Source organism: Oryctolagus cuniculus, chromosome 7, assembly GCF_051225735.1.
Source record: "Oryctolagus cuniculus isolate XC-2025 breed Fujian yellow rabbit chromosome 7, ASM5122573v1, whole genome shotgun sequence".
Classification (NCBI taxonomy): Eukaryota; Metazoa; Chordata; class Mammalia; order Lagomorpha; family Leporidae; genus Oryctolagus; species Oryctolagus cuniculus.
Window position 1 is genome coordinate 9,303,897 of NC_142873.1, and position 27,921 is coordinate 9,331,817.

General features: G+C 54.1%; 1 protein-coding gene and 1 long non-coding RNA gene across 6 annotated transcripts in view; one reads left to right on the plus strand and one right to left on the minus strand.

The window, feature by feature from the left end:
- Positions 1 to 27,921, plus strand: part of LOC100349411 (protein FAM163A) — an 80,721-nt gene that overhangs the window by 45,332 nt on the left and 7,468 nt on the right. For both annotated transcript variants that reach the window (XM_089299458.1, XM_002715008.6), the window contains exon 2: positions 26,881 to 26,971. In XM_089299458.1, coding sequence (XP_089155584.1) covers positions 26,881 to 26,971 — 91 coding nt within the window. The remainder of the gene's footprint in view (positions 1 to 26,880; positions 26,972 to 27,921) is intronic.
- Positions 27 to 27,848, minus strand: LOC149125284 (uncharacterized). Of its 4 annotated transcripts, none has more exons than XR_016210350.1 (3): positions 27,662 to 27,848; positions 26,316 to 26,392; positions 27 to 48 (listed from the first exon to the last, which is right to left on the minus strand). It is a non-coding gene; the product is annotated as an uncharacterized LOC149125284 (long non-coding RNA). The 4 variants fall into 4 exon arrangements; XR_016210348.1 differs by lacking the exon at positions 27 to 48 and adding an exon at positions 5,953 to 5,974; XR_016210349.1 differs by lacking the exon at positions 27 to 48 and adding an exon at positions 10,486 to 10,772.

Genomic DNA, 27,921 nt, shown 5'->3' on the forward strand with positions numbered 1-27,921 from the left:
GGGCTGACAGCCATGTTGCAGACTTAGACTGGTTACAGTTGCTCAACGCTGTGAATAAAAACCACTGAATTGTGCATTCAAGTCAGCTAACATTTCAGTTTTATGTCATGTGGATTTGATCTCAAAAAATGTTTAGGGGGCAGGTATTTGGCACAGTGTTTGCAACACTGGCTGGGACGCCCGGATTTGAGTCCCAGCTCCGCTCCCGGTTCCAGCTTCCTGCTAATGCACACCCTGGGGGGGTCTCAGGGGATGGCTGGAGTGGCTGAATTTGAGTTCCCAGCTCTAGCATTGGTCCTGCCCTGGCCTTAGCTGTTGCAGGCATTTGTGGAGTGAACCCGTAAATGAGATCTCAATATGTCTCTGTCTCTGAAATACAGTAAATGAGAACTGGGAGAAATCAGTGGTTTAGCAGGGAAGCATGTTCTACTTCTCCTTTCTTGCTTCTCCCACGCCTAGCCACAGCCCAGGACACAGCAGATACTCAGAGCTCTGGGTTGTTTGATTGACGGCTCTGCCCCGTGAAGTTCAAGTGAGCAGGCCCCTAGGGATTGGTCCATGGGTAGACCTGGCCCCTCCGGGCAGCAAGGGTCCCTTTGCCCTTTCTTTTTAAAAAAGATTTATTATTGGCCAGTGCCATGGCTCAATAGGCTAATCCTCCACCTGCGGCGCCAGCATACCGGGTTCTAGTCCCAGTCGGGGCGCCAGATTCTGTCCCGGTTGCTCCTCTTCCAGTCCAGCTCTCTGCTGTGGCCAGGGAGTGCAGTGGAGGATGGCCCAGGTCCTTGGGCCCTGCACCCGCATGGGAGACCAGGAGAAGCACCTGGCTCCTGGCTTAGGATCGGCACAGCACGCCTGCCACAGCGGCCATTGGGGAGTGAACCAACGGAAAAGGAAGACCTTTCTCTCTCTCTCTCTCTCTCACTGTCCACTCTGCCTGTCAAAAAAAAAAAAAAAAGATTGATTATTTACTTGAAAAGCAGAGTTACAGAGAGAGAGGGAAAGACAAGGGAGAGCCAGAGATCTTCCATCTGCCGGTTCACTCCCTACATGGCCACAACAGCAGGGGCTGGCTGGGCCAGGCCGAAACCAGGAGCTTTGTTTGGGTCTCCCACGTGGATGCAGGGGCCCAGGCACTTGGTCCATCCTGTGCTGCTTTTCCAGGCGTATTAGCAGGGAGCTGGATCGGGAGTGGAGCAGCCAGGACTCGAACCAGTGCCCATATGGGATGCCAGCATCGCAGGCAGCGTCTTAACCCGCTATGCCACAACTCTGGTCCCAGCAAGTATCCTTTTTCTTGGAGTAAATTCTCACTTCCGGTTTGAGAGAGTCCACTGGGACTGTGGGGGTGGGGGGGGGAGTGAACGCAGCTTGGAGGCAAATGACTGCTCGCCTTGCGCACGAGTCGTTCCCAGTTCCCCGTGAGGAGCACAAATTTGTTTATGCCGTCAGCGACGCTGCGGGCCAGCTGCTGCTCCTGACGTGAGGAAGGCGTCTCCCGACGAGTCCTGCACGGCAGGCAGACCGCCCCAGGGAGCAGGCGGGATGAGCTCACAGGCCGGGCTGGTGCAAGGAGCAACCCGGACGAGGACCAGGCCCCTCTGGCGTGGATATAATCAGCTCTGATGGGCAGAGGCTGAGGCTGTTTTTCCAATTAGAGCTGTTAGCGGACTCTGGCAGGGGCAGCAGTGGGCTTAATTTAACAGACCGGGGACTCATTGAATTAGCCAACGTAGGGAGGATGGGCAGGGCACAAATGTGAGGGAGCCTGGGGCAGAGACCAGGCAGAGGCCGGCCGCGTGCTAGGGGGCTGCACTTGAACAAGGAAGCTTGTGCAGGCAGCATGGGGCAGAGACTCCCATGGCCTGGGTAGGTGGGCCTGCTGGGCTGCGCACGGCTTTGGGATTCTCAAAGTCCATTTGCCTGGGTTCTGGACAGTTTTTTTATTCCCCTTTTTCTTGCTCTCCAGTTTCCATAATTCACAGTGCCAAGCCTGCCATCACACCCCTTAAAGGTCCTGAGTCCACATCTCCATCTGCAGAGGGAACCATGTCCCAGAGATGTTTAAGAACTGGTCTGAGACCACCCAACCCCTCAGAGGCAATGGGAGGTTGCAGTGCAGGCCTCCCACCCCTAGAGGGCACTGTCTCATCGCACCTCTGTCCTCAGAACCCGTGTGTGCAGGCATTCCAAGCAATCTGTGTCCAAAACCAGCTGGGTGGTCAAGAAACCAGCAGGCAGGGCAGTGGGCTATCCAGACAGCATGGTGTCAACCTTCTAAAGAATGAAATACAGGGAAAGTGACGTGTCACTTCTGGGTGGCAAGGTGGTTATTGTCAATGACAGCCAATAAGTCTGAGTCTTCTGGTCCATGCTAACAAGGGTGCTATGTTGAGTACGTTGTCCCCAGCTCCTCTGTTGCTGGGTGGCAGTGACATTTTGTAAAATCCTTTGCAATAACAGTTTGACCATGTTTATTTTTTAAATGTACATTAGAAAGTATTCGAAGTCAAAATCAGTGATCAGATATCTATCTCTCTCCTATCTCTCAACATCACATTGAAATAATAGAAGATATAGGAAAAGGTCAGCGTATTAGTATACAAGGACAGTGGGATACAGAAAGGTTTAAAAGACACCCAGGGGGCCCAGCATTGTGGCGTGGTGGGTTAAGCTGCTGCTTGCAACACCGGTATCTCATAAAAGAGTGCTGGTTCAAACTGTGCCTCCTCTGCCTTCACACCAACTTCCCGCTAATGTGCCTGGGAAGGCAGCAGATGATGGCCCAAGGGCTTGGGTGCCTGCTGCCCATGCGGGAGACCGGGATGGAGTTCCTGGCTGCTAGTTCCAGACCTGGCTGTTGCAGCCATTTGGGGAGTAGACCAGCACATGCAAGATTCTCTCATATTCTCTCTCCCTCTCTCTCTTTCAAATAAATAAATACAAATATTTTAAAAATAAGAAGTTGCTCAGGGTCACATAGAAATTAAGATCCAGAATCTGGTCCCAGGGCTGGAAGACCCCATGACCACTACGTGGGACTCCTACACACCTTGCACTTGGTGATACTTTCCAGATGTTCTACAATTTAGCATAGAAAAAACCTAAGGGGCCAGCACTCTGGTTTAGCAGGTAAAGCTGCTGCCTGTAGTGCCGGCATCCCATATGGGCGCCGGTTCTAGTCCCGGCTGCTCTACTTCCGATCCAGCTCTCTGCTAAGGCCTGGGAAAGCAGTAGAAGATGACCCAAGTCCTTGGGCCCCTGCACCCACGTGGGAGACCTGGAAGAAGCTCCTGGCTCTGAATCAGTGCAGCTCTGGCCGTTATGGACAACTGTGGAGTGAACCAGCAGATAGAAGACCTCTCTCTCTCTCTCTCTCTGCCTCTCCTTCTCTCTCTGTGTAACTCTGACTTTCAAGTAAATAAATAAATCTTTTTAAAAAAAGAAAAAAGCCAAAAGTGAGTTTACTTCCTGATGAGATAAACTAGTGGCTGTAAGGAACATTCCTGACTACTCCTCGTTGGCTCGGGAATCTGCTCAAACACTGGCCGTCCTCACCTGAGGCAGTGGGGGGGTGGGGCGCCTCTGGGACAGACATCCCCAAGGAGGGCCATGCGGGTCATGCGGGTGAGATTCCTGCCTCCACACCTGGCCCCTCCGCACAGGAGCCAGAGGTTGGCTTTGGTCTGCAGTGATTTGGCAGGAAAGTTCCTGGAAGATGAGGTGAGATCCAAGCTGGGCACAATGTTTTATTTGACAGGTAGAGTCATAGACAGAGAGACAGAGAGAAAGGTCTTCCTGTCGCTCCCCCTCTTCGTGGAGGAGCAACACAGGACCCTGCGCTGTTCTTTTCGTCTGCTCGGCCCTCCCCGGGTTTGCTGCTGGTTCTTCCCAGGTTGGCTACTATCCCTTCCACCTCCGTGGAAGGGCAGTTCCCCCTGGCCACATTCCCCACTTCCGCAGGGGAGCGGCACACCGCCGGCCGGCTCTCTGGGGGGCTGCACAGGTTCCCTTAGATGTTCCCCGGTGCATGCCGTCTCTCTCCTCCTTTATAGTCCTCCTCCGCCAATCCCAACTCGGCTGCCCACACGCCGAGTACGCTGCTCTCCTCCAATCAGGAGCAAGTCCTACAGTTTATTGGTTGAACTGGAGGCAGCTGTGCGGAAGCTGTTTACTTCTCTCCCAGCGCCATATTGTGGGAGAGCAGATGCATAGAATAAGTCTTAATTCCAGTAACTCAGTCCAGTCCAGGCTGCTCCCCACATTCCTTCTGTTGATTCACCCCCCAAATGGCCACCATGGCCAGAGCTATGCCAATCCGAATCCAGGAGCCAGGTGCTTCTTCTGGTCTCCCATGGGGTGCAGGGCCCAAGGACTTGGGCCATCCTCCACTGCACTCCCTGGCCACAGCAGAGGGCTGGATCAGAAGAGGAGCAACCGGGACTAGAACCCGGCGCCCATATGGGATGCTGGCGCCGCAGGCAGAGGATTAACCAAGTGAGCCACAGCGCCGGCCCCCCAAGCTGGGCACAATTTGAAGCTGGACTGTATTTGAGAAGCCTGCCCTCCCTCCCTCCCCTTGCACTTTCTGGAACCACCTGTCTTCCCCAGCCTTGACCTTGCCGAGCTAAACTTGCCTGTGTCCCCACCTAGAGTTGGAGCCGCCTCCTCTTGGAGGGCAGTGGTGGAGAAGGCAAGAGCCTGGGATCCAAAGCCAACTGCCCAAGCTCAGACCCCCCCGCCTTGTCACATGCCAGTGCGGTGGTCTTAGGCAAGTTGCTTCAATCCTCATAAACTCGACTCACCGGAACTGAAGACAATTCTGCCTTCTCGGATTTGCTATGAGGAGGAACCCAAATTCGTGGTTAATGCAAAGCCTGGCGCATGGCTACCGCACGTCCGCTGGGAGCAAAGACAGCTCTCTTCCTGCTCTGCCCTGGCCTACTACATACCCAGACCCAGGAGAGGGGCCCGGCATCTTCCTTGAAGGGTCTGACATCTTTAAAAGGCACAAACCCTGCACCCACGAGACACAAAAATAGAAGGAAAAACGGACCCATGTTTGCCGATCTGCTGCCGTACCCCAGAGAACACAGCCTGTGCAGCCCCGTGCTTGTGTGGAGATGGCTGGCAGATGTGCCGCGTCGCAGCGGCCGGAACGTGGCCCCGAGCTGCAGGCAGCTCCTCCCAGGCCCTCGCCTTGTGATTATCTTGCTTCTCCGACTTCACAAGTGACTCCAGTCCTCCCTGTCTCCGTCCCCTCCGTTCTGTCGGGAAGCTGGGACCCTTCTGCTGCCCGGCCACCGGGCAGGTGGTCCCAAGTGCCAAAGCGAAGCTGCCCAACCTTAGAAACTGGCCATGGATGGCACCGAGGGGACACATGTAAACATAGGACATCAGGAGGGTGTTCACTCAGATCCCAGCTCCCCCAGCATTGCCTCGCTGTGAGTCACAGATGTGTTAAACCCACCATCATTGAGAGTGTCCAGTGTGTGGGGGACGCTCTGTCCAGAGTTCCCCTGGTCCCCACCCCCACCCCTCACCCAGGACCCCTGATGGGGTTTGCTCCTCCGTGGCCTGGGATACAAGCGACCACTGCTTGTTTCAAAAAAAAAAAAAAAAAAAAAACAATTAAGAAACCATCAGGTGCAGTGGACCAGAAGGGTCACCGCACAAGCTATAAATGCAGGCGTCTGGGAGCCGCAAGCGGCAGTCTCCCCGGGGCGCGGCGCTCTCCCCGCACGCCCCCGTCAGCCGCCCCCCTCCAGGTCCTGCTTTGAGAGAGAGCTCATCTCACCAGGATCGAAGAGGCATTTACTGGGTTTACCATCAGCAGCCGGCGCCCTCGGGTGTCCCCCAAACCCCTGAATCTCCATCAGGCCGCCCAGCCTCCAGGCTGGGTTTGGGTTCAGTTGATTTTCTTTATTATTTCATTACCATGGATAAAAGGCACGTGGGAGCTCAAGGCAGAAAGCTGGGGAAACGGAAAACACAAGGGGAAGTCGTACCTTTGTCATCCCACCACTTAAAAGAAAACAAAAATTAATACTCAGGGTGCAGGGAAGCTACAGAAAGTTCCTGAAAATGCAGTTAAAATACGATTCACATTTCTCATGAGCTTTTATGTTTATTTAAATATTCATTTTATTTATTTGAAAGAGTTACAGAGAGAGGTAGAGACAGAGAGAGAGAGGTCTTCCATCTGCTTGTTCCCTCCCCAAGTGGTTGCAACACCAGAGCTGAGCCCATCCGAAGCCAGGAGCCAGGAGCTTCCTCCAGGTCTCCCATGCGGGTGCAGGGGCCCAAGGACTTGGCCATCTTCTACTGCTTTCCCAGGCCAGAGCAGAGAGCTGGATCGGAAGTGGAGCAGCCGGGACTGGAACCGGTGCCCATGTGGGAGCTGGCGCTGCAGGCTGGGGATTTAACCATGAGCTTTTTGAAGCACCTTCCTACAGTCGGGCTCTTTTTCCTGGGCTGTATGTGTACACATTTGCTTTTCTTGACAAAGACATGTTTCAAGAGTGTCATTTGGTAGCCTGCTTGCTCAGCAGAACTTGCTAATAGTATTGGAGACATACCATCGTGTGTTTAATGTTCCCTTGGTTGCTAAGCAGTAGGCAGCTTCCAGATGCTCACCCACGCACAAGGATGCACTGAACACGGTGGACGTGCATGTCTCTGTAAAGCTGTAATCAATGGGGCCCGCGCTGTGGTGTAGCGGGGAAAGCCGCCGCCTGTAGTGCCGGCATCCCATATGGGCGCCGGTTCGAGTCCCGGCTGCTCCACTTCCAATCTAGCTCTCTGTTATGGCCTGGGAAGACAGTGGAGGATGGCCCAAGTCCTTGGGCCCCTGCACCCGCGTGGTAGACTTGGCGCAGCTCCGGCCGTTGTGGCCAATTGGGGAGCGAACCGGCAGATAGAAGACCTCTCTCTCTCTCTCTCTCTCTCTCTCTCTGCTTCTCCTTCTCTGACTTTCAAATAAATAAATAAATAAATCTTTAAAAAAAAAAAAAGCCATAATCACTTCCTTCGGGTCTAAAGCTGAAGAGGAGCTGTGAAGCCGTTGGTCTTCAAGACACAGGTGGCCAGGCTGCCTTCCAGAGGAGCCAAGCTGCCGACTCTTCCACTGGGGGCCTGTGACGGTTGTCCACACCCTTCCCCAAAGCTGAGGATTATTGTATTTTGTGACCTTGGCCAATTTGTTGGATTGAAAAGGATATCATGGGGCCGGCACTGTGGCACAGCAGGTTAAAGCCCTGGCCCGTAGCACCACCATCCCATATGGGCACCGGTTCAAGTCCTGGCTCTCCGCTTTTGATCCAGCTCTCTGCTGTGGCCTGGGAAAGCAGTAGGAGGAGGACCAAGTCCTTGGGCCCCTGCACCTGCATGGGAGACCCGGAAGAATCTCCTGGCTTCGGATTAACTCGGCTCTGGCCATTGCAGCCATTTGGGGAATGAACCAGTGAATGGAAGACCTCTCTCTCTCTCTCTCTCTCTCTCTCTCTCTCTGTCTCTGCATCTCTCTGTAATGTTGTCTTTCAAATAAATAAATCTTTAAAAAATAAATAATAAATAAATAAATAAGAAGACATCATACAGTTTTCTCTAAAGAGTCCTTGAGGAACTCCCAGTCCATCACGGGGACCCCTGGTGTAACCCAGAGAAGCACCCGGGAACCTTGCTCTATCCGCAGTGAAAGGCAAAGCAGATCAACAGGTGAGAAGGCGATGTTAGCACACACACACACCGTCAGCCATTCCCGTGAATACAGCTGTGAGAGGAAGGAGTTCCACTGCTTGTTTGTGACAGGGGATTATAGATGTAAAACATCACACATTTACACATTTCTACAGAACAAAGAATTAGTTGTTTTTTTTTTTTTTGTTTTGTTTTGTTTTGTTTTTTTTGACAGGCAGAGTGGACAGTGAGAGAGAGAGAGACAGAGAGAAAGGTCTTCCTTTGCCATTGGTTCACCCTCCAATGGCCGCCGCGGCCGGCGCGCTACAGCCGGCGCACCGCGCTGATCCAAAGGCAGGAGCCAGGTGCTTCTCCTGGTCTCCCATGGGGTGCAGGGCCCAAGCACTTGGGCCATCCTCCACTGCACTCCCGGGCCACAGCAGAGAGCTGGCCTGGAAGAGGGGCAACCGGGACAGAATCCGGCGCCCCGACCGGGACTAGAACCCGGTGTGCCGGCGCCGCAAGGCGGAGGATTAGCCTAGTGAGCCGCGGCACCAGCCAGAATTAACTCTTTTTTTAAGAAAGATTTTTTGGGGCCGGTGCTGTGGTATAGTGGGTTAAGCTACCACCTGCAGTGCCAGCATCCCATATGGGCACCAGTTTGAGTCCCAGATGCTCCACTTCCAATCCTGCTCGCTGCTAATGTGCCTGGGAGGGCAGTGGAGGATGGCCCAAGTGCTTGGGCCCCTCCACCTGCATGGGTGCCCCGGATGAAACTCCAGGCTCCTGGTTTTGGCCTGGCCAATCCCCAGTCGTTGCAGCCATTTGGGGAGTGAACCAGCAGATAGAAGACCTCTCTCTCTCTCTGTAACTCTGCAGATGGCAGACGGCACTTGGGCCATCCTCCACTGCCCCAGGCCAGACACAGAGCCATCAGGCAAACCCAGAGTCTGACCTTAAGTCTGACCGCTCGGCGGGACTGCAGCATACTCTGTTCCCGGGGTGCTTTGTACACCTGTGCGTATTTAAAACCTGACATCAATTACGCTTGTTGGTGGACAGGCTGGTGGCTCGCAGGGTCCTCTCCATAGTAACACGTGGTTGGCTTGAGAATCTGCTCCAACACTGGCCATCTTCACACAAAGAGGGAGACACATTTGGCACAGAGAGCTGTGCAGGGGAGATGTCTGCCTCCGGTGGGGGGGGGGGGGGGCATCACAAAGCCACAGTTGCTTCTGCACAGGTACAGCCACCTGGCTGCAGGCTTCCTGGAAGACGGGTGGGCCACAGTCGGGCACACGGTGGGTGTGAGGGCTTCGGAAAGTTCATGGAGAGGAGAACTGAGAGATACTTACTTCCGTGCAGGTTTTGCAACCCACGCCCAGTTTTTGCATAGGACCCATTTTCCATGCACTTTTGGAAGGCTGGCCTGCCTTCCAGATACGCTTGCAGGTTGGCTAAAAGGAACCTTTGTGCTTTTCCAACCCAGAAAGGAGAACACCCCACCCACCTGGGAGTCGTGCACGGATCTGAGTGGGAAACAAAGGCAGGGCGGAGGCGGGCCCAGGAGCCACGCCCTTTCTCCTGTTTCCCTGCCCTAGTTCCCTGCTTAGCAGCAAAGAAGGAGCTCCCAGCCACACGTGTGGCACCTGGCCGTCTCTGAGGCCGCTGGCATAACTGTGCCGCTCACGCCTCAAGTCAAGCCAAGGAAGAAGATCCAAGTGTCTGTCCCCATTTCCAAAGACACATGTCAAGGTTCCCAGAGATCAAATTAGCTTTCCCAAGGTCACAAAGAGACCCGGACTTCAGGCCCAAAGTCCCGAGGGATTCGGGTGTGCCCTGTCTGGCCCCTGACATTTCTCAGCCCAAGGCCTCTGTCCTCATCCTTTTTTGTGTGTGCATGGAAGAGCCCTGGGGGCCAGGCCCTCCCCTATCGCCTGCCGCCTGCCCCGCCTGTCCCTGACCACAGCCGGCCTGCTGCCAGGAACCGGGAGCAAGACCTTCCTAACCGCCAGGGATGTGGGTGGGTGAATTCGATCAAGTCCATCAGGCAAACCTTGACGTCCTTTGACATCCAAAGCCATGTTATTAATAATGTTTGAAATGAGATTATTTCAAAAACATTAAGTGGTCATGGAACAAGTGGTATCAAACCCAACGCAGAATCTTCCCCGGTCCTGAGCAATCTCTTTAGCCCAAGGCTCCTCTTAATTTGTAGTAAATAAACTATTTAACTGGGCTATTAGGCCCTTAGCGAGAAGAGCTTACCCTAAACACATCTATTTGAGACTTGCCTGATCTAAAACAGGCATATGTGAGAGACCAAGTTGCCAGCATGTGTGTGTTTATTCAGCTGGGTGTAGGGAGAGCCCTGCCATGAGGTGTCGTTGGTCCCTGCACCAGGCACCCGGGACAGAGACAGGAACAAGACACAGCCCCTGCCCCCAAGGGCTCCCTCCCCCACAGCCTGTGCAGTTAAATGAGTCTATAATCAAATAAGCCCAGGCCCCAGAGGGCAGCGCTAAGAGAGGATACAGAGCACCTGCTGCACAGTCGGCGAGGAAGTCAGGAAACTGCAGCAGGCGCTCACACAAAGAGCCCTAGAGATGGCGCCGCTCTGTACCACCACCCCCAGCGCACACACGCACGCACGCACACACACACACACACACACACACACACAGCCAGGCTGCACATGGGGGGGGGGGCAGGGAACAGAGGAGGGGCCTGATCCCGTGTGAATGGCCGTGGCCACGCCCAACTCCTGCTCTTTTACCCACCCCCACCCCACCCTCTAAGCAAGCACTTAACACAGAGCTTTCTCCCCACCTCAGGACCTGGGCAGTTACAAAGCTCCCCGGTGGCACTGATGCCAGCCAGGCCTGGGCCCTGCTGGTGCAGGGGACCCGAGCTCAGGGGTTCCAGGAGGCAAGTTCAGACGTGGGCTCGATCCTCTGGAAAATGCCAAGCACACAGGAGCGCTGCGCCTCTCAGGGTTTCTCTTTAAAAGTAATTCTGGCAACCACACCTGATTGTTTTTCAAGCAATGCGTGATCAGCAGCAGGTGTAGTGTCTGCTCCCCTGGTCTCCAGCCTCTGGATCATCAAAGCAAAAAAAAAAAAAAAAAAAATTCTCCAGCCAAGGGGAATCATTCCGAATGTAAATAACTGCCCCACCATCCGCACAGCTGTTTGTAGATTTGGTAAATCCAAATGCCAGTCCTCTGCTTTGAGATAAAACTCGAGGGAACAGCATTGTAATGCAGTAGCTTAAGCCCTGGCTTGCGACACTACCATCCCATATCGGGGCGCCAGTTCAAGTCCTGGCTCCTCTGCTTCCAGTCCAGCTCCCTGCTGATGTGCCTGGGAGGCAGTAGAAGATGGCCCAGGTACTTGGACCCCTGCACCCACGTGGGAGACCCGGATGGAGTTCCAGGCTCCTGGCTTTGACCTGGTCCAGCCCTCCTGGCTGGTTCAGCCATCTGGGGAGTGAAGCAGTGGATGGAAGATATATCTGTGTCTTCTCCCCGCTAGCCCCCATCACTCTGCCTTTCCAACAAATAAATCTTAATAAAAAAGAGAACAACACTGTTACTCCCAGCCTGCACGTGTTACACATGCAGAGCCCATTAACCTCCTCCCAGAGGGGCTTCCCGGGCTTGAACCTGCAAGTTAACAGCCTGCCTCATCCTCCTGGTCTGTGCTTGTGTGAGTGTCCATAGCCTTGTGCCTGCAAGCTGGCTCAGAAGCAGTTCTGGGGGCCGTGGATGGAGTGTGGATTCCATGTACACCAGGACCCTCAGGGGTGCAGGACCAAGTGCAGGGTGGAAAGAGAGGGGGGCCAGGGTACATCCTGGTGGCAGGGCCAGCGAACCCCATGTGGCCACACCTCTGAGCGGAGCTCCAGGGAGTCCTGGAATAAACTGAGCCAGTGCCACCAGGAATTCATCTGTCAAGGTAGCAGGATAGAACATTTCTTATTTGATAGCTGCTAGCTTGATTTTTTTAAAAAAATATTTTACATTTAAATTTTGTCTGAAAGGCAGAGTTAGAGAGAGAGGGAGGAGAAGAGACGTAGAGAGCGAGCTTCCATCTACTGGTTTACTCCTCAAATGGCTGCAGCGGCTGGGGCACCACCTGGCCCAGCTCACACCCCCAGAATATGCCTGGTCACATCCAGTTCAAATGTGATGCCCGCCTCACTTCTGTCTCTACAATTTTTTCCACTGCTGAGAAGTGTTCCTTGATGTTGAGCTAAAATTCTGTCTTTTGTTACCAAAAACATCACTTAGTAATAATTCCTAAAAGGCTTATTCTGCTGAGCAATAGAGTGGAGATGTTAGATTTTTTTTCTTCCATTCATTGGTTCACTCCCTAAATGCCAGAAGCAGCCAGGGTTGGTGCAGTCTGAAGCCGGAATCCTGGATATCAGTCTGGGTCTCCCACGTGGGTGGCAGGGACCCTGTTGGTTTTGGAAATGTTTTTATGTTAATGAGCTTGGACCCCATGCAGACCAGGCTCTGCCGCTTAGTAGGTATGTGGCCTTGGGCTGGGTTCTTAATGTCTCTGAACTTGTTTCCTCATCTGGATGACAGAAAAGACAATGATGAGTCACAGCTGTCTTGGTGGACACTTTGCATTCTTGATATCTTAGAGTCTCAGTGACAAGGGACATGTGTGAGATTCAAGAGGTTCATGGGACACCGGCGCTGCGGCTCACTAGGCTAATCTTCCACTTTGCAGCGCCGGCACACCGGGTTCTAGTCCCGGTCGGGGCGCCGGATTCTGTCCCGGTTGCCCCTCTTCCAGGCCAGCTCTCTGCTGTGGCCAGGGAGTGCAGTGGAGGATGGCCCAGGTGCTTGGGCCCTGCACCCCATGGGAGACCAGGAGAAGCACCTGGCTCCTGCCTTCGGATCAGCGCAGTGCGCCAGCCGCAGCATGCCGGCTGCGGCGGCCATTGGAGGGTGAACCAACGGCAAAAGGAAGACCTTTCTCTCTGTCTCTCTCTCTCTCACTGTCCACTCTGCCTGTCAAAAGAAAAAAAGAAAAGAAAGAAAGAAGTTCACGGGAAATGCATACTGTGCAAAAACCGTATGAATTTAAAATGTTTCTTTTTACCAAAATCATCTTTCTTTTTTTTCATTGCATTTCCCCCAAAACTTTTCAGAAAGTATCCTTGTAGCAAGTGATCATGAGTGGGGCTTGGATCTGCTTGTGGCCTAAGCACGGCAGACAGAGGTCAGCCTCCGACCCAGGGAGACCCGAGACCCACCGTCTGCACCAGGACTAGTGGTTCTTTGTGTGACCTTAGGCGAGTCACCTGCTCCCCCTGTGCCCCGGTTACCTCATCAGTGAGACGGACTGGAGCTCCTGTGTTTTAAACCCTTACCAAAAGGTCATTCGTTCCTTCTGCAAATGTGCAAGAAAGGGCTACTCCGGATGAGCCCCCAAAATACAAAAATGCACCCCAGTTCCTGCCCTCAAAGGACGCAGGCTCTAGTGGGGTGAGACAGAGACAAATACAAAATAGAGCGTGCTGGGCGCTGGCATCTTGACAGAAGCATTGAGTGGCTCTGCCCCAGGAAGGTGGCCTTAGGGATGGATGAGACTGTGGGCACGGGATTATGAGTTTACAAAGGCTGACATCATGTACGTTCTGAAGGATTTATTGACTTGAAAGGCAGAGCAACAGAGAGCGTTAGAAGAGAGATCGATCCTCTGATTCACTATCTAATTGGCCACAACAGCCAGGGCTGAGCCAGGAGCTCCCTCCGGGTCTTCTCTGTGGGTGGCAGGGACCCAAGTACTTGAGCCTGCCAGGATGCGCATTAGCAGAAGCTGGATTGGAAGCGGAGCAGGCAGGACTTGAATGGATGCTCCAAGATGCCATGCTGGTAACGCAAGCAGCGGCCTCACTCACTGTGCCACGAGGTCAGTCCCTGTCCTGTAGTTTTATGGAACAGAAAAAGAGAATAAAACTAAGCTTCCAGGTCTTTAGATACTTGGCGAGTTACCAGAGCCCGTCTCCCCAGTCCTTCCTCCTTCATCCCTGGGTCAGGCTCAGCATCCCCGGTGTCTGCAGCCACTGCCCACCTGACTGGCCGGAGTTTTCCCAGGCCCACTCTGGATTCAGTCCAGTCTGTGTGAGAGTACTTCAAAAAGTTGGTAGAGGGACCAGCACTGTGGCACCTGCAGTGCTGGCATCTCATATGGGCACCAGTTCAAATCCCAGCTGCTCCTCTTCCTATCCTGCTCCCTGCTATGGCCTGGGAAAGCAGTAGAAGATGACCCAAGTCCTTGGGCCCCTGCACCCACATGGGAGACCTGGAGGAAGCTCCTGGCTCCTGGCTTCAGATTGGCCCAGCTCCAGCTGTTGTGGTCATTTGGGGGATGAACCAGTGGATAGAAGATCTTTCTCTGTTTTTCTCTGCCTCTGCCTCTCTCTAACTCTGCCTTTCAAATAAATAAATAAGTTCATTTTCAAAAAAGTTAGTAGAAAAAAATTGTTTCTGTGCCCCCCCTCAAGGAGAGAGAAGTGGGGGGGGACCCCTTGCATAGTTTTTTCATAATACATATTTTCAGTGAATTTTTTAAGGTCCTTCAAATACATGCCAATGGCAGAGAGCACACAGTAGGTCTGCACGGGTACCTACGTTGCCACAACCAGTTCTTTAGCCACAGCATAATCAACATCGTATATTAAGACAGACTACACTTCCCAAAGTCCCATGAGCCTATGCGCTATGCAACTCAGAAGGGGCTCACGCATCCAGATAGTGACATAAGGACACAGGAAAGGAGTGTGAGTGAGTGTGTGTGTGTGTGTGTGTGTGTGCACCTGCACTAACATCATAGGAGGCAGGAATGAGAGAGAGAGCACACAGGCTTGGTCTGTGAGCCGCTGGCTCAGGGCCTGGAGAGACCAATGGAAGCCCAGCTCTAGGGCATGTCTTCTTAAATCTCAGGGTTTCTGGTGAGCCAGGTCTGGGCCCAGCATTTCAGATGTCCCTGCAGAGCCCACCTCGGTTCGGAGGTCTTGGAACCGGCTTTGATGGAGCAGCTTGCTTATCCACGATGGGGAATAGAAATGAAAAACAACACAAGCAGAAGTTCCCCTGGAAAGAAATAAGCCCTGTGCTGGGAACCGGGGCCCTGCTGCTTCCTTCAAGGACACGCTGGGCACCTGGGCAGAGCCGCATGCGCTAGGGCGCCATCGTCGGCTGCGCTCTGACTTAACATGGAAGTTCTTTCTCACTGCCAAGGACGGGGATTTCTGTGTGTGAACCCAGTCCTCCGCCAGCACCTCTCTGAGCACAAAGAGCTGGAGGAGGACACCAGCCCCCGTCCTTCACGGCTTCATCCACGGTGAGCACAGCCGGGGCCTCCCGAGAGGCCGGAGCCCACCACGGGCCAGGACCTGCCTGGGGAACCAGCCACCTCGGCTCCCACACTCTCTGCCGCGTCCTGCTTAGCCTTAGTTCCGGGCCTGTCTTTGTTGCAAAGTTTAGGGAGTTTAAGGAGAGAAGACACCAAGTTCCCACCATTAAAGAATCAGTCTTAGGTATTGGGCATCATCCAAAGAAACACTTAAAATGAAGGTGCTGGGGCCGGCGCTGTAGTGTAGCAGGTTAAAGCCTGGGTCTTACAGCGCCGCCATTCCATATGGGCGCCAGTTCAAGTCCCGACTGCTCTGCTTCCAATCCAGCTCTCTGCTGTGGTCTGGGAAAGCAGTAAAAGATGGCCCATGTCCTTGGGCCCCTGTACCCATGTGGGAGACCCGGAAGAAGCTCCTGGATCCTGGCTTTGAATCAGTGCAGCTCCAGCCACTGTTGCCATCTGGGGAGTGAACCAGCGGATGGAAGACCTCTCTCTCTCTCTGCCTCTCTAATTAATAAATTAATTCTTAAAAAGGTACTATCCTGGTTATATCACAGGAAGTGCTAATCCAGAGGCAGAGAGAGAAAGAGAGGTCTTCCATCCACTGGTTCTCTCCCCAGATGGCCACAATGGCCAGAGCTGTGCCGATCTGAACCCAGGAGCCAGGAGCCTCTTCCAGGTCTCTCACGCAGGTAACTTGGACCATCTTCTGCTGCTGCTTTCCAAGGTGCATTAGCAGGGAGCTGGATCGGAAGTGGAGCAGCGGGGACTTGAACTGGCACTCCTATGGGATGCCAGTATTACAGGTGACGGCTTTACCCGCTACGCCACAGCGCCAGCTCCCCAGCATAATTACAATAGGCCTCTTTTGACTCAAAAGTGTCCTAGTTTTGGCAACACACTGAAACAATACCCTCCTTAATACAGATGACCAGGCCGCCCACAGAGATCCAAGGGTTCCCCAGAATCTGAAAGCAGCCCCCTCTATGGCAGGTGGTGGGTGGGCTCACTCAGAAACCCTGTAGGTGAGGTGAAACCGGGCAGTCCCCAAATCCCCCTCTGCGTACTAACTTTAAAAACCAATACTCAGATCCGGCGCTGTGGTGTGGCAGGTAAAGCCACCGTCTGCAGCGCCTGCATCCCATACAGGTACCGGTTAGAGTCTTGGCTGTTTCGTGTCTGATCCAACTCCCTGCTAATGTGCCTGGGAAAGCAGCGGAGGATGGCCCAAGTGCTTGGGCCCCTGCACCTACATGGGAGATTGGGATGAAGCTCCTGGCTTTGGATTGGCCTAGCTCTGGCTGTTGCAGCCATTTGGGGAGTGAACCAGAGGATGGAAGATCTCTCTCTCTAACTGAATTTCAAATCTTAAAAAAAAGAAAAGTGCATGTGTGTGTTTGTGTGAGAGAGAGAGAGAGACAGAGAGAGACTACTGTTTAAAAAACCCAGTACTCCTCTTTGTGAGGGCCTATAGGGAGCTTCTATGTAGGTGACTGTGACGTCACACATGCGTGCCGCCTGTGTTCAGAGTCCTCTGTGGCTGCCAGGGGGGACAGAGGGATAAAGAAGGCGCCTCGCCGCCTCGGAGGGGCTCACACCTGGTAAGGGATTCAGAGGGAGCTGACGCCGGCGTGGACTCTGGGGAGCAGGGCCACGCTGAAGCCCCTAATGGGGCCTCCCACCTGCAAACCAGGGCTCCTGCCCTCACTACTCACCCTGGGAGTGCGACACCCAGGACAGCAGCCGGCCCCCACCCCAGAGAGAAGCCCACAAACGCTCACTGAGCTGGCGAGAGGAGGGGTGGAGGGATTCTCAAACCGAGCAGACGAGGAAGGAGCGATCTGGAGTGGATCCAGAGAACAAGGTGGGATTTATCACATGACCTTGTGTCCAGATTCGTGCACTCCAACATTGTGTCATAATAAAGTCTTTACAAGTGTAACTTAATAACTACTCACTTGAGTGGCTGGTATGAGTAAATGAATAATTTCCGTATCATTAGATATTTAGTTTGTTTCCAACTTTTTCCTCTGCTAATACTGCGGTGGATACGGTGCAAGTAAGTATTTATTTCTGACTAGCCTCTTTCTGATTCTGGATCATTTCCTTCTGGATGTTATTTCAGGAAATGGGAATTTCTGCCGGCGCTGCGGCTCACTAGGCTAATCCTCCACCTTGCGACGCCGGCACACCGGGTTCTAGTCCCGGTTGGGGCGCCGGATTCTGTCCCGGTTGCCCCTCTTCCAGGCCAGCTCTCTGCTGTGGCCAGGGAGTGCAGTGGAGGATGGCCCAAGTCCCTGGGCCCTGCACCCCATGGGAGACCAGGAGAAGCACCTGGCTCCTGCCATCGGATCAGCACGGTGCGCCGGCCGCGGTGGCCATTGGAGGGTGAACCAACGCCAAAAGGAAGACCTTTCTCTTTCTCTCTGTCTCTCTCTCTATCCACTCTGTCAAAAAAAAAAAAAAAAAAAAAAAAAAAAAAAGGAAATGGGAATTTCTGAGAGAATATAAGCCTCTTCTAGGTTAGGTGTTCATCTCATGCACACAAATTTCAATATACATGGACCCCGTTCCTCCGCTTCCTAACTGTAGTATTCCATGGAAGAATGTTAATTAATGTAACCATTCCTCTGCTGATGAACATTTGTCACAGTTTTGCAGTTATAGGCAGGCACCATGTAATTAGGTTTCGGCCGATGAGGGCAGGGATCCGATGAGATTACAATGTAAGAATCCCCCTGGCCTAGTGACACCCCAGCCCAGGCCCTTGCTTGCGTGTTTGTGGCTGTATTGCTGCAAACACCAGCCTCACCAGTTGCATAAAACTAAAGCAATACAACTCCATACAATGCATAAAACCTGATAGCATTAATGCGTGGCTATGATACTGTTTGTGTATTCACTGTTCTATACTTTTCATCGTCTGAGTGGACCTCTCCTACTTAGCCTATATATATATATATATATATATATATATATATATACACACACACACACACACACACACCACGAAATGGTGAGCCCTGTTATGCCAGCATAGCTTCAGACATCTGCTTATCACACTTCTCTTTTTAAAGATTTATTTATTTGTAGTGAAATGGGTTAATCCACCATCTGCAATGCCAGCATCCCATATGGATTCCACTTAGATTCTCAGCTGCTCCACTTCTGATCCAGCTCCCTGCTAATGTACCCGGAAAAGCAGTGGAGGGTGGCCCAAGTGTTTGGGTCCCTGCACCCACGTAAGAGACCTGGATGAAAATCCTGGCTTTGGCCTGGCCCAGCCTCGGCTGTTGCACCCAGTTGGGGAGTGAACCAGTAGATGGAAGATATCTCTCTCTCTCTCTCTCTCTCTCTGCCTCTCAGATAATAAATAAATAAATCTTTTTAAAATTTTTCATTTATTTGAAAGGCAAAATGACAAAGAAAAAGGGAGATCTTCCATCTGCTGGTTCGTTCCCCAAATGCCTGCAATCGTTGGGCTGGACGAGGTCAAAGCCAGGAGTCAAGAACTCTGCCTGAGGCTGGCACTGTGGCATAGTGGGTAGGCCGCCACCTGCAATGCCGGCATCCCACTTGGACACAAGATCAAGTCCTGGCTGCTCCATTTCTGATCCAGCTCTCTGCTGTGGCCTGGGAAAGCAGTGGAGGATGGCCCAAGTCCTTGGGCCCCAGCACCCACATGGGAGACCTGGAAGAAGCTCCTGGCTCCTGGCTTTGGCCTGGCTCATCCCTGGCTGTTGTAGACATCTGGGGAGTGAACCAGCAAATGGAGGATCTCTCTCTAACTCTGCTTTTAAATTAATCAATCAATCTTAAAAGAGAACTCTACCTGGGTCTCCCATGGGGGAGGCAGAAGCCAAGTACTTGAGCTGCCTTCTGCTACCTTCAAGGTGCACCAGCCAGAAGCGAGATCATAAGCAAAGCAGCTGGGACCTGACCCTGGAATCAGAGACGGGATGCAGGCATCCCACGCAGGGGCTTAGCCACGCCATGTGTGTCAACTTCAGAAAGAGGCCCTGCTGAATGACTGACCTAGATACCACCTAGATTTAAATACACTTGGGGAGGGTCACAGCCCAGTGAGATCACCCAGCACCCCATTTCTCTGAAGGAGTGGCCATCGTTAGTTAATCAGGCCTGGCTAGCAGTACCGCTACAGGAGTGGTAGCATCCGTGTGTCTGTGCTCGTCCCTGTGGGCTGGGTCCCTCGGAAGTAGAGTTGCCTGGGCAGAGTGAATGTCCTTTTCCAGTTTGGATACAGTTTGCAGGGCCCCCAGCAGCACAGGAGCTCCGTGAGGCCTTGTGCACAGGCCGAGCCTGGCTTCAAGGGCCTTTTCATCCATACAGACACACACTCACGTGCACACACACACACACACACACAGCCCCAGATTCGGCTTGATGCTACTTGTGGAAATTGTTTCCTGCATTGCCCACTAATCACTGAAATTTTTTTTCTTCCTTCCTCTTCCTGTAGGTCTGATGACAGGAGCCTCCTTTATTACTTGTAATCTTTTTAGCCATTTTTCACTTTCTGTTCATCATCTTATTTGATGGTCCTAGACCTTCCCACAAATACCCCATGAGAGCTATGGTCCCCTCCAGAAAACACCCAGTAGTGTACACACACACACACACACACACAATGTAGGAAATTCAATGTCAGTCCATCTGTTTCTTTTCAGTTTCATATAGCTGTCTCTGAAATGACTGGTAATGCCTTCCGACTACTTGTCTTGGAGAAGCCACCTTCCTGTATAATTAAAAGCCACCACCATTACCAAAATAAATAAACAAACATTGCCCTGGTGGCTCAGCCTTGGTAAGGTGTCACATTCAAAGAAACTCGGATCTAATACGCAAGACATACTCAGAAAAATCTTCACTGAGGATTCTAGAAAAATCCCAAAGGAGAGGAAATCGGCTTTTTAAAAATCCGTCTTCCCCATCCCCGTCTCCCCCAGTACCCAGCACAGATGGCAGCCGTCTGAAGTCTCCCCTCCCTGTAGTCCCCCGGCTGTGCCCCAGATACCTCTCTCTGCCCTCTCTTCCGCTCCTCTCGCCGTCTAAGCGCATTCAGGTCAGTTCCTTTCTAACTTGTATGAATCCGAACAGCGTGGTGCCTCCCAGCTCCCCTCTTATCTGAAGTCTGCCCCGTCTAAGCTGGCAGCTATAGCTTCGCAGAAAGCAGAGGAGGTGGAAGACTCCACACCCTGCCCCTTCACCCCGCTTGCTTTCCTGTTGCATAAAGAAGTGTGCAGGCACACCTGCATCCTCTGATCCAGAGGCGCCCCCTAGGGGAGCCACCACGTCGGTTTCCACCCCCAGTGCCATGGGATGAAATGGGCTTCCACCCCCTGCCTCCCTCTACAGGCAGAGTTTGCAGCTGTAGGTTTAGAACTAGCACACGCTGCCCCCACCGCGGCTGCAGGACGCCCAGTGATAATGAGTCCCCACTGGGGCTCACCCAGGTCTGTTTCCGGTCAGAGAAATCAGACTTTAACTCAGGCAGGAACAGGAGCCAGAGACAGAGGACTAAGTTCAAGAGACCTACTGTACCGCATGGGGACTGTTTCTTCACAATACAGGAATTTTGAAACCCCTGGCATAGGTCTTTCATAATACGCATTTTCCATGAACTTTTCCTGGTAGACATGGATTTCAACTTATTTTTGCATCCAAATGAACTCATCCTCTAATTCCATTTTCCATAAACTTTTTGAAGTATCCTTATATTGCATACTCGAATATAGCTTAAGTATTTTCATCAGAAAAAAAAAAAATAAGCATGTGAGGTAATACACCTGTTAATTAGCCCAGCCTAGCCATTCTGCAATATATACAGTATATCAGTGTACAATAGAATTTGATTTTTCCAATTAAAATCTAAAAAAGATCTATCATGATAGAGAGACTGTTTCCTTAGTTTTGCGTTAAGTTTCAGAATATCAGCAGCACTGAACAAACAGGTCCACTGTTAGAAGAGTTTATTGTGGAGTTTCACAAGGACTTCCAACATATGAGTTAAGAATTACCAAGCCCAGGGCATGACTCAACCCGTGGTCCAGCGTTTCCACGCTGCAAACGCTACCTCCCCATTCATCATTCAGTAGCTGCCTCCGTTATCAGACCAACTCGAAGCATCACAGCGCTTCCGACAGCCCCTAGGTAGCCCAACGGCATCTCCCCGTTCACGCCACCCCGCTCATCACGTAGGTACAGCACCATCTCACCCCACAAGGAGGCTGAGGGCAGCACAGTATTCCTAGAGCCCACATCACAGGGCTTCTGTGACAGCATGCTGCGTGCAGTCTTCCATTTCATTCTCTTGCTGTGCCTAATCTATTAGTTCCACTTTGTCCCAAGATGCCTGTGTGGGACAGACGTGCTGCATCTGTAGGGCGTCTACGGGACCCACGGTGTCAGGCCTCTGCTGGGGTCTGGCAGCGATGGGGCAGGGACTCCCGCATTCCGAATCCCTGATGGGCGCCCCCTTGCAGCTGGCTGAGCGGTGGCAGCCCCAGTCCCTATCTGGTGGACCCCTCCCAGGGCTGCCACCCAGCAGGTGGGTTTTGCTACAGGAGCCCCCTCTCAGAGGCCCCCACGCCTGGGCACCCTCGCCATGGTTCCTGCAGAGGATGGCCCCGGTGGGCACCTCGGCAGAAGGCCCACTGCCTCCCTGACTGGTCACCTGGGGCCGGGTTTGTGACCGTCCTGCTCGGGGCACCTGTTGTCGTTAAGTGATCTGCATCTGCACTTCTTAAAGCCTCCAAACCCAGAAGCTGACTTGTCCCAGCCCGGACAAGCCCTCAGCCTGGCCGGGTCAGATCCCACCAGCAGGATAACGGGGCTGGGCACTGCAGGGCGGGGGAGCAGCTCGAAGCCCCGGAGCCTCCCCCTGCGATGTGGACTGCAGTCTCCAAGCCGCCCTGCTGGGCCTGTTCTGCCCTCTGAGAGCGCGGTCTTGGATTTGGCCTACATTTTCCTTGGCCTGGTTTGATCCCTTTCCTTCAAATCCTCTCTCTCCGAGATTTATTTGTTTGAAAGGCAGAGTGTCAGAGAGGGAGGGAGAGAGGGAGAGAGAGGAGATCTTCCCTCTGCTGGTTCACTCTCCAAATGCCTGCAACAGCCAGCTCTGGGCCAGGCAGAAGCCAGGAGCCAGGAGCTCCACCCAGGTCTCCCTTATGGGTGGCGGGAATTCAACCACTTGGGGCATCTTCTGCTGCCTTCTGCATTAGCAGGGAGCTGGATCAGAAGCAGAGCATGGGCCGGCGCTGTGGTGCAGCGGGTTAACGCCCTGGCCTGAAGCGCCGGCATCCCATATGGGCGCCGGTTCTAGTCCCAGCTGCTCCTATTCTGATCCAGCTCTCTGCTATGGCCTGGGAAAGCAGTACAAGATGGCCTAAGTCCTTAGGCCCCTGCACCCATGTGGGAGACCCGGAAGAAGCTCCTGGCTCCTGGCTTCAGATCGGCACAGCTCTGGCCGTTGCAGCCATCTGGGGAATGAATCAGGCAAATGGAAGACCTCTCTCTCTCTCTGTCTCTACCTCAATCTGTAACTTTCAAATAAATAAAATAAATCTTTAAAAAAGGCAGCAGTAGCAGAGCAGCCAAGACTTGAATCAGGACTCCAACACAGTGGAGGCTAAACCAGCTGCACCTCAACGCCCGCCCCAATCCTGTCCCTCTGGGGAAACCTGAGCAAGTCTTCCACTCCCTGCTACTCACATTGTTTTTTTTTTTTTTTTTAAAGATTCATTTATTTGAAAGACAGAGCCACAGAGAGAGAGAGACCACTAGGTCCCAGTGGGTGTCACAGGGCCAGCGGTAAAGCCCATCTTCTCAGGAGAGAGCTGGGAGAGACCTTAGGAGGTGGGGCAGGTGGCACCCAGGCTGCGCTCTGTAGCAGGCCCAGGTGGGCAGCGGGACGGGGGGTGGCAGCCAGGAGCACGTCCCCCAGACCTGATGTGCACCTGTTCATTAGCACAGAGAGCTCGTGCAGAAATGGCCTTCTCTGAGCATTTGTTGAGTTCCCGGGCTGCAGACTCACGGCGGGTGGGGGTGGGGTGAGGGGGTAGCGGGTGCGGCTGCAAAGCAGTGTGTTCTGTGGCTTTGGGCCAGAGCCACAGCTCTCCCCAGCTGCCCGGGGAGGTGCACAGGGGCACACACTCACCTGTGCCCACCCTTCTCCCATGATCAGCGTGGTGCACGGGGAGGGGGGGGCACTGCCACTTTTGTGTCACCCCAGCCCCACTGCAGACAGGCATCAAGGATGTAGACAGTGCCCCCTGGTGGAGAGGAGCAGGGTCCCACTTGGTTTTGTCACTTGTCTGCTGCAGATCTAAATGGTCACCCCCAGCACTGAGTGAGCCTGGTGTGGCTGTGGGCTACAGGGGCTGCGGGTGAGGGTCTGGGAGGGTCTGTAATCATCCTGTCTCCCGACCTTTTGCTGGTGGCCAGGCCAGCTGGGTCTGGAAGCTGGGGACAGGCATGTCCACCATTGTTTCCGATCCTCGCTCCCTGTGAGCTCCAGGAGGGAGTTCTGCCCTCATCTTTGTGTCCCTGAGCTCAAAGCCAAGTGCTGCACTTAGTACCCAGTAACTTAGTAGGAGAAGAATAGACGCGGGCCACCACACAGCTTCCATGAGCACACTGAGACCCTGAGGACCCCGTCGGACACTGGACAAGGCCAGATTGGGAGCTGCCGCAGGTGCTGTGACCTGAGCAGCCATCAGGGAGAGCGTGGAAGAGAAATGACTAACGCTTTTCCCTTCAATGAATGCCCCGGGCAGGATCGAGGGCAGGTCTTGCCCAGACCTCAATCAGGGCTCACCTGAAGCTCAAAATCTATGCACAGGGCTCCCGTTTTCCCAGGCACCCATGGCTCCAGCCTCCTGCTGGGATGGTAACCTGGACAGGACACCAGCCTAGCTCCTCCCCCTCCCTCCTCACGCCACGCCCCGGCACCCTTCCTTCTCTCTTGTGGTGGGTGGTCCGGGTCTTCCCAGGCCTCCACCCACACCCGAGCAGAGCCAGCCTCATCGGGGGACAAGTGAGCAGGAAGGGCCATCTCTTCTATGAGCTGCGTGGAGCACCATGGAGGCCCTGGGGCTCGGGGACTGCATCCACCCCCCAGCCCTTAGAAGGCAGCATTTTTTTTTTTTTTTGACAGGCAGAGTGGACAGTGAGAGAGAGAGACAGAGAGAAAGGTCTTCCTTTACCGTTGGTTCACCCTCCAATGGCCGCTGCGGCCAGTGCGCTGCGGCCGGCGCAACGCACTGATCCGAAGCCAGGAGCCAGGTGCTTCCTCTTGGTCTCCCATGCGGGTGCAGGGCCCAAGGACTTGGGCCATCCTCCACTGCCCTCCCGGGCCACAGCAGAGAGCTGGCCTGGAAGAGGAGCAACCGGGACAGAATCCGGCGCCCCGACCTGTGGGGCGCTTGGGTTGAGCTCTGGGCTCCTGGCTTCAGCCTGGCCCAGCCCTGGCTATTGTAAGCATTTAGGGACTCAACATGTGGATGAAAAAAAAAAATCTGTCTCTGTGCCTTTCTGAGAAATAAAAATTAAAATATGTATATTCCAAGAAGGAGAAGCCAGAACACTGATTTGAAAAAAAGAAAATAGAATTTGTACCCAAATCTGGAGACTCCTGGCCTGATGTTCCTTCCGCTAGACACAGTGGATCAAGGCCAGAATGCAAGCGGTGCGTGGGACAGCTCGGGGCGGGCGGGCCAGCGCCACATCAGACCTGTCACTGCCCCACACCAGACAGCTGGGGCGGAGCCTAAAAACGCGAGACTCCCACTAGGAAAGGAAGCAGGCAGCGGCATTGTGGTGCAGTGGGTTAAGCCACTGCCTACAATGCCAGCATCCTATATCAGCACCCCGGTTCCGATCCCAAATGCCAGCATCCTATATCAGCCCACTGGTTCAGATTCCAAATGCCAGCACCCTATATCAGCCCGCCGGTTCAGACCCCAATTGCCAGCATCCTGTATCAGCACCCTGGTTCAGATCCCAATTGCCAGCATCCTGTATCAGCCCGCCGGTTCAGACCCCAATTGCCAGCATCCTGTATCAGCACCCTGGTTCAGATCCCAATTGCCAGCATCCTATATCAGTCCGCCGGTTCAGATCCCAGCTGCCCAGCTTCTGATCCAGCTCCCTGCTAATATGCACCCTGGGAAGTGCTTGAGCCCCTGCCACTCACGTGGGAGACCCAGATGGAGCTCCTGGCTTTGACATGGCCCAGACCTAGCTGTTGTGGCCATTTGGGGAGTGAGCCAGCAGGTGGCTGGCTCTCTTTCTCTCTACTCTCCCTCTCTTTGTCACTATGCCTTTCAAATAAATTAGAGGTTTTTTTTGTTTTGTTTTGTTTTTTTAAAGAAGCACTCTATCAGCCGGCACCTGCGGCGCTGGCACACCAGGTTCTAGTCCCAGTCGGGGCGCCAGATTCTGTCCCGGTTGCCCCTCTTCCAGGCCAGCTCTCTGCTGTGGCCCGGGAGTGCAGTGGAGGATGGTCCAAGTGCTTGGGCCCTGCACCCCATGGGAGACCAGGAGAAGCACCTGACTCCTGGCTTTGGATCAGCGGGGTGCGCCGGCCGTGGCGCACCAGCCGCAGAGGCCATTGGAGGGTGAACCAACGGCAAAAGGAAGACCTTTCTCTCTGTCTCTCTCTCTCACTGTCCACTCTGCCTGTCAAAAAAAAAAAAAAAAGCAGCACTCTACCCACAGGATGCGGGTGCATCCATAAATGCAGACAGCTGAGGACAAACAGGCCTTAGAAGATCAAACAAAAAACTGTAGCATTAAGTCAATCCTAGAAGGCTCCCTGGAGGAAGTGAGAACCTCCTCCTTCCTTTCTGATCAAGTTGGACCTCAGATGCAGAAGACCCATTGTTATACTCCTCGGATCACAGCACATTATCATGCCTCACTGGTCTGTGCCAGAGAGCCGGGAGAAGCTCACAACTGGCTCTTGGTGTAGTGGATGTGTTTGTGGGGTCTCCTGAGGCCCCCTTAACCCAGGCAAGTGCCCCATCCCTGGTCCAGAGTCAGCTCGCTCGCAACACCTGGGGCTTTCTGTGTTGGCCCCCTGCCAGCGCCACGCCCTCGGGGGGGGGGGCGGAGCCTGCACGCTCAGCAGCCACGCGGCCACTGACCTGTCTGTGCTGGACTGTGTGAGGGCGAGAGGGGCGCACCTGACCCCGCTCTCCATAGTCTGTCTGTTGGGTAGGAAGAAACCCACCAACGACTCACCGTTTCCGGAGAAGAGGGCCAGCAGCAGAGAGCAGTCAGCAGCAGAGACACTTGTGGGAGGCAGACGGTGGCTGGAGCTGGGAGGGACAGAGCAGGCGGTCAGGGCTGCTGCTGCGGGGATGGCCCGCGGCCCCTTGCCACCCCTCCCAGGGCTCCCGCTGGACCCACTATCCTGGACCTCCAGCCAGAGAACCAAGGGGCATCACCCTGACCCCTGGGAGGGTGGCTCCCTCCCCAGCACAAACGCCTGCACCCAGGACGGCCGGTCAGGCAGCCAGGACCCTTGCGCCGGCGAGGGGATCTGAAGTCTGTCCTGGAGCATGAGGGAGGCGAACTGGTCTCCCCTCTCCCCACTGAGGCCCCCACCCAGCACCCTACGGCTGAGCGGGACTTAGGGTTCTGGACAGCAGCACTGGGAACATGGAGCTTGGGCCTCGGAGGCCGGGGCAACCTGGTACAGCCCCTCAGAGACCTGGGAGTCCCCGCCAGGGGCCAGCAGCGGCCTGTCTGTCCTCTCAGCCTTCCCCGCCCCGCTCCTCTGACCTCTCCCTGTCTTCCCTGGCAGGGACTGATGCCCTTGGCCATGACGCACTCCCGGCTGCTGTCCCATCAGGTGCACCCCGTGTGACTGTGCCGCTGCCCTCCAGCTGGTTCACGTAAGTGCCAGACACAGGCAAAGCCCGCCCCCTGCCAGGAGGAGGTGTCTGGGCCCTGGGTGGGGTGGGAGGGGCTTCCAAAGGACAGGCCCTAGGGGGCCCTGTCTGTGCCCAAGATGGCCACAATAGACTTGGCGCGTCTGGGATCTGCTGGGACCTGGGTGGGAACACAAGGCCTCTTTCTGCTGTCCTCAGGGAGCTACCGCAAGGCAGGAGCATGGTGGACACGCCACAGGCCAGCCCCGGGGCCTGATGCAAACATGGTGTCCTGTGGCTTTAGACCAATCACGGACTCGCCTGGCTTCCCCTCCTGCACTGGGTGGGGGGGGAGGGAGGGTGCAAGGCTCAAGGAGGTGGACTGGCCGTCCTGAGCCGCATAACCACCTGGCCCAGACTCAGCAGCTTCTAACAGCGCAAATCATATGAGCATTTCTGCCAGCCGGGAATCCAGGATGGCCAATGGGGTCCCCCCTCCCAGGGCCTGTGCACCGAAAAGTATCAGCCAAGGTGGCTGTGTCATTAGAAAGTGTACACTCTCACCTCTGATTCCTTCGTTCCGTGGGGGCCATTGGGTTGAGGGCTTCACTCCCCAGCTAGCTACGGGCCCACGGCCACCCTCGGTTCCCCAGCTGGCAAGCGAGCAGGAAGTGAGAGTCTCACAAGACCACGTCCCACCTTTGCTGTACTCACAGTTAGAATCAAGTCACAGGTCGCACCCGCACCCAAGGGCATGGAGAACAGAAGCCCACGACAGCCAGGAAACAGGGGTCTGGGATCGGCCGGGGCCATCTGAAAGCCCGCCCACCCCAGCAGGAGGAGGAGACGGAAGCCCTTGATAGGCTGGAAGGCGCTGTCCAGGTGCAGGGAGTTGTCATCATTTGCAGGCAACTGCAAAGACGAAGTGTGCCCACCTGGAATAAGAATGAGCCACTGAATGTGGGCATGTCAGC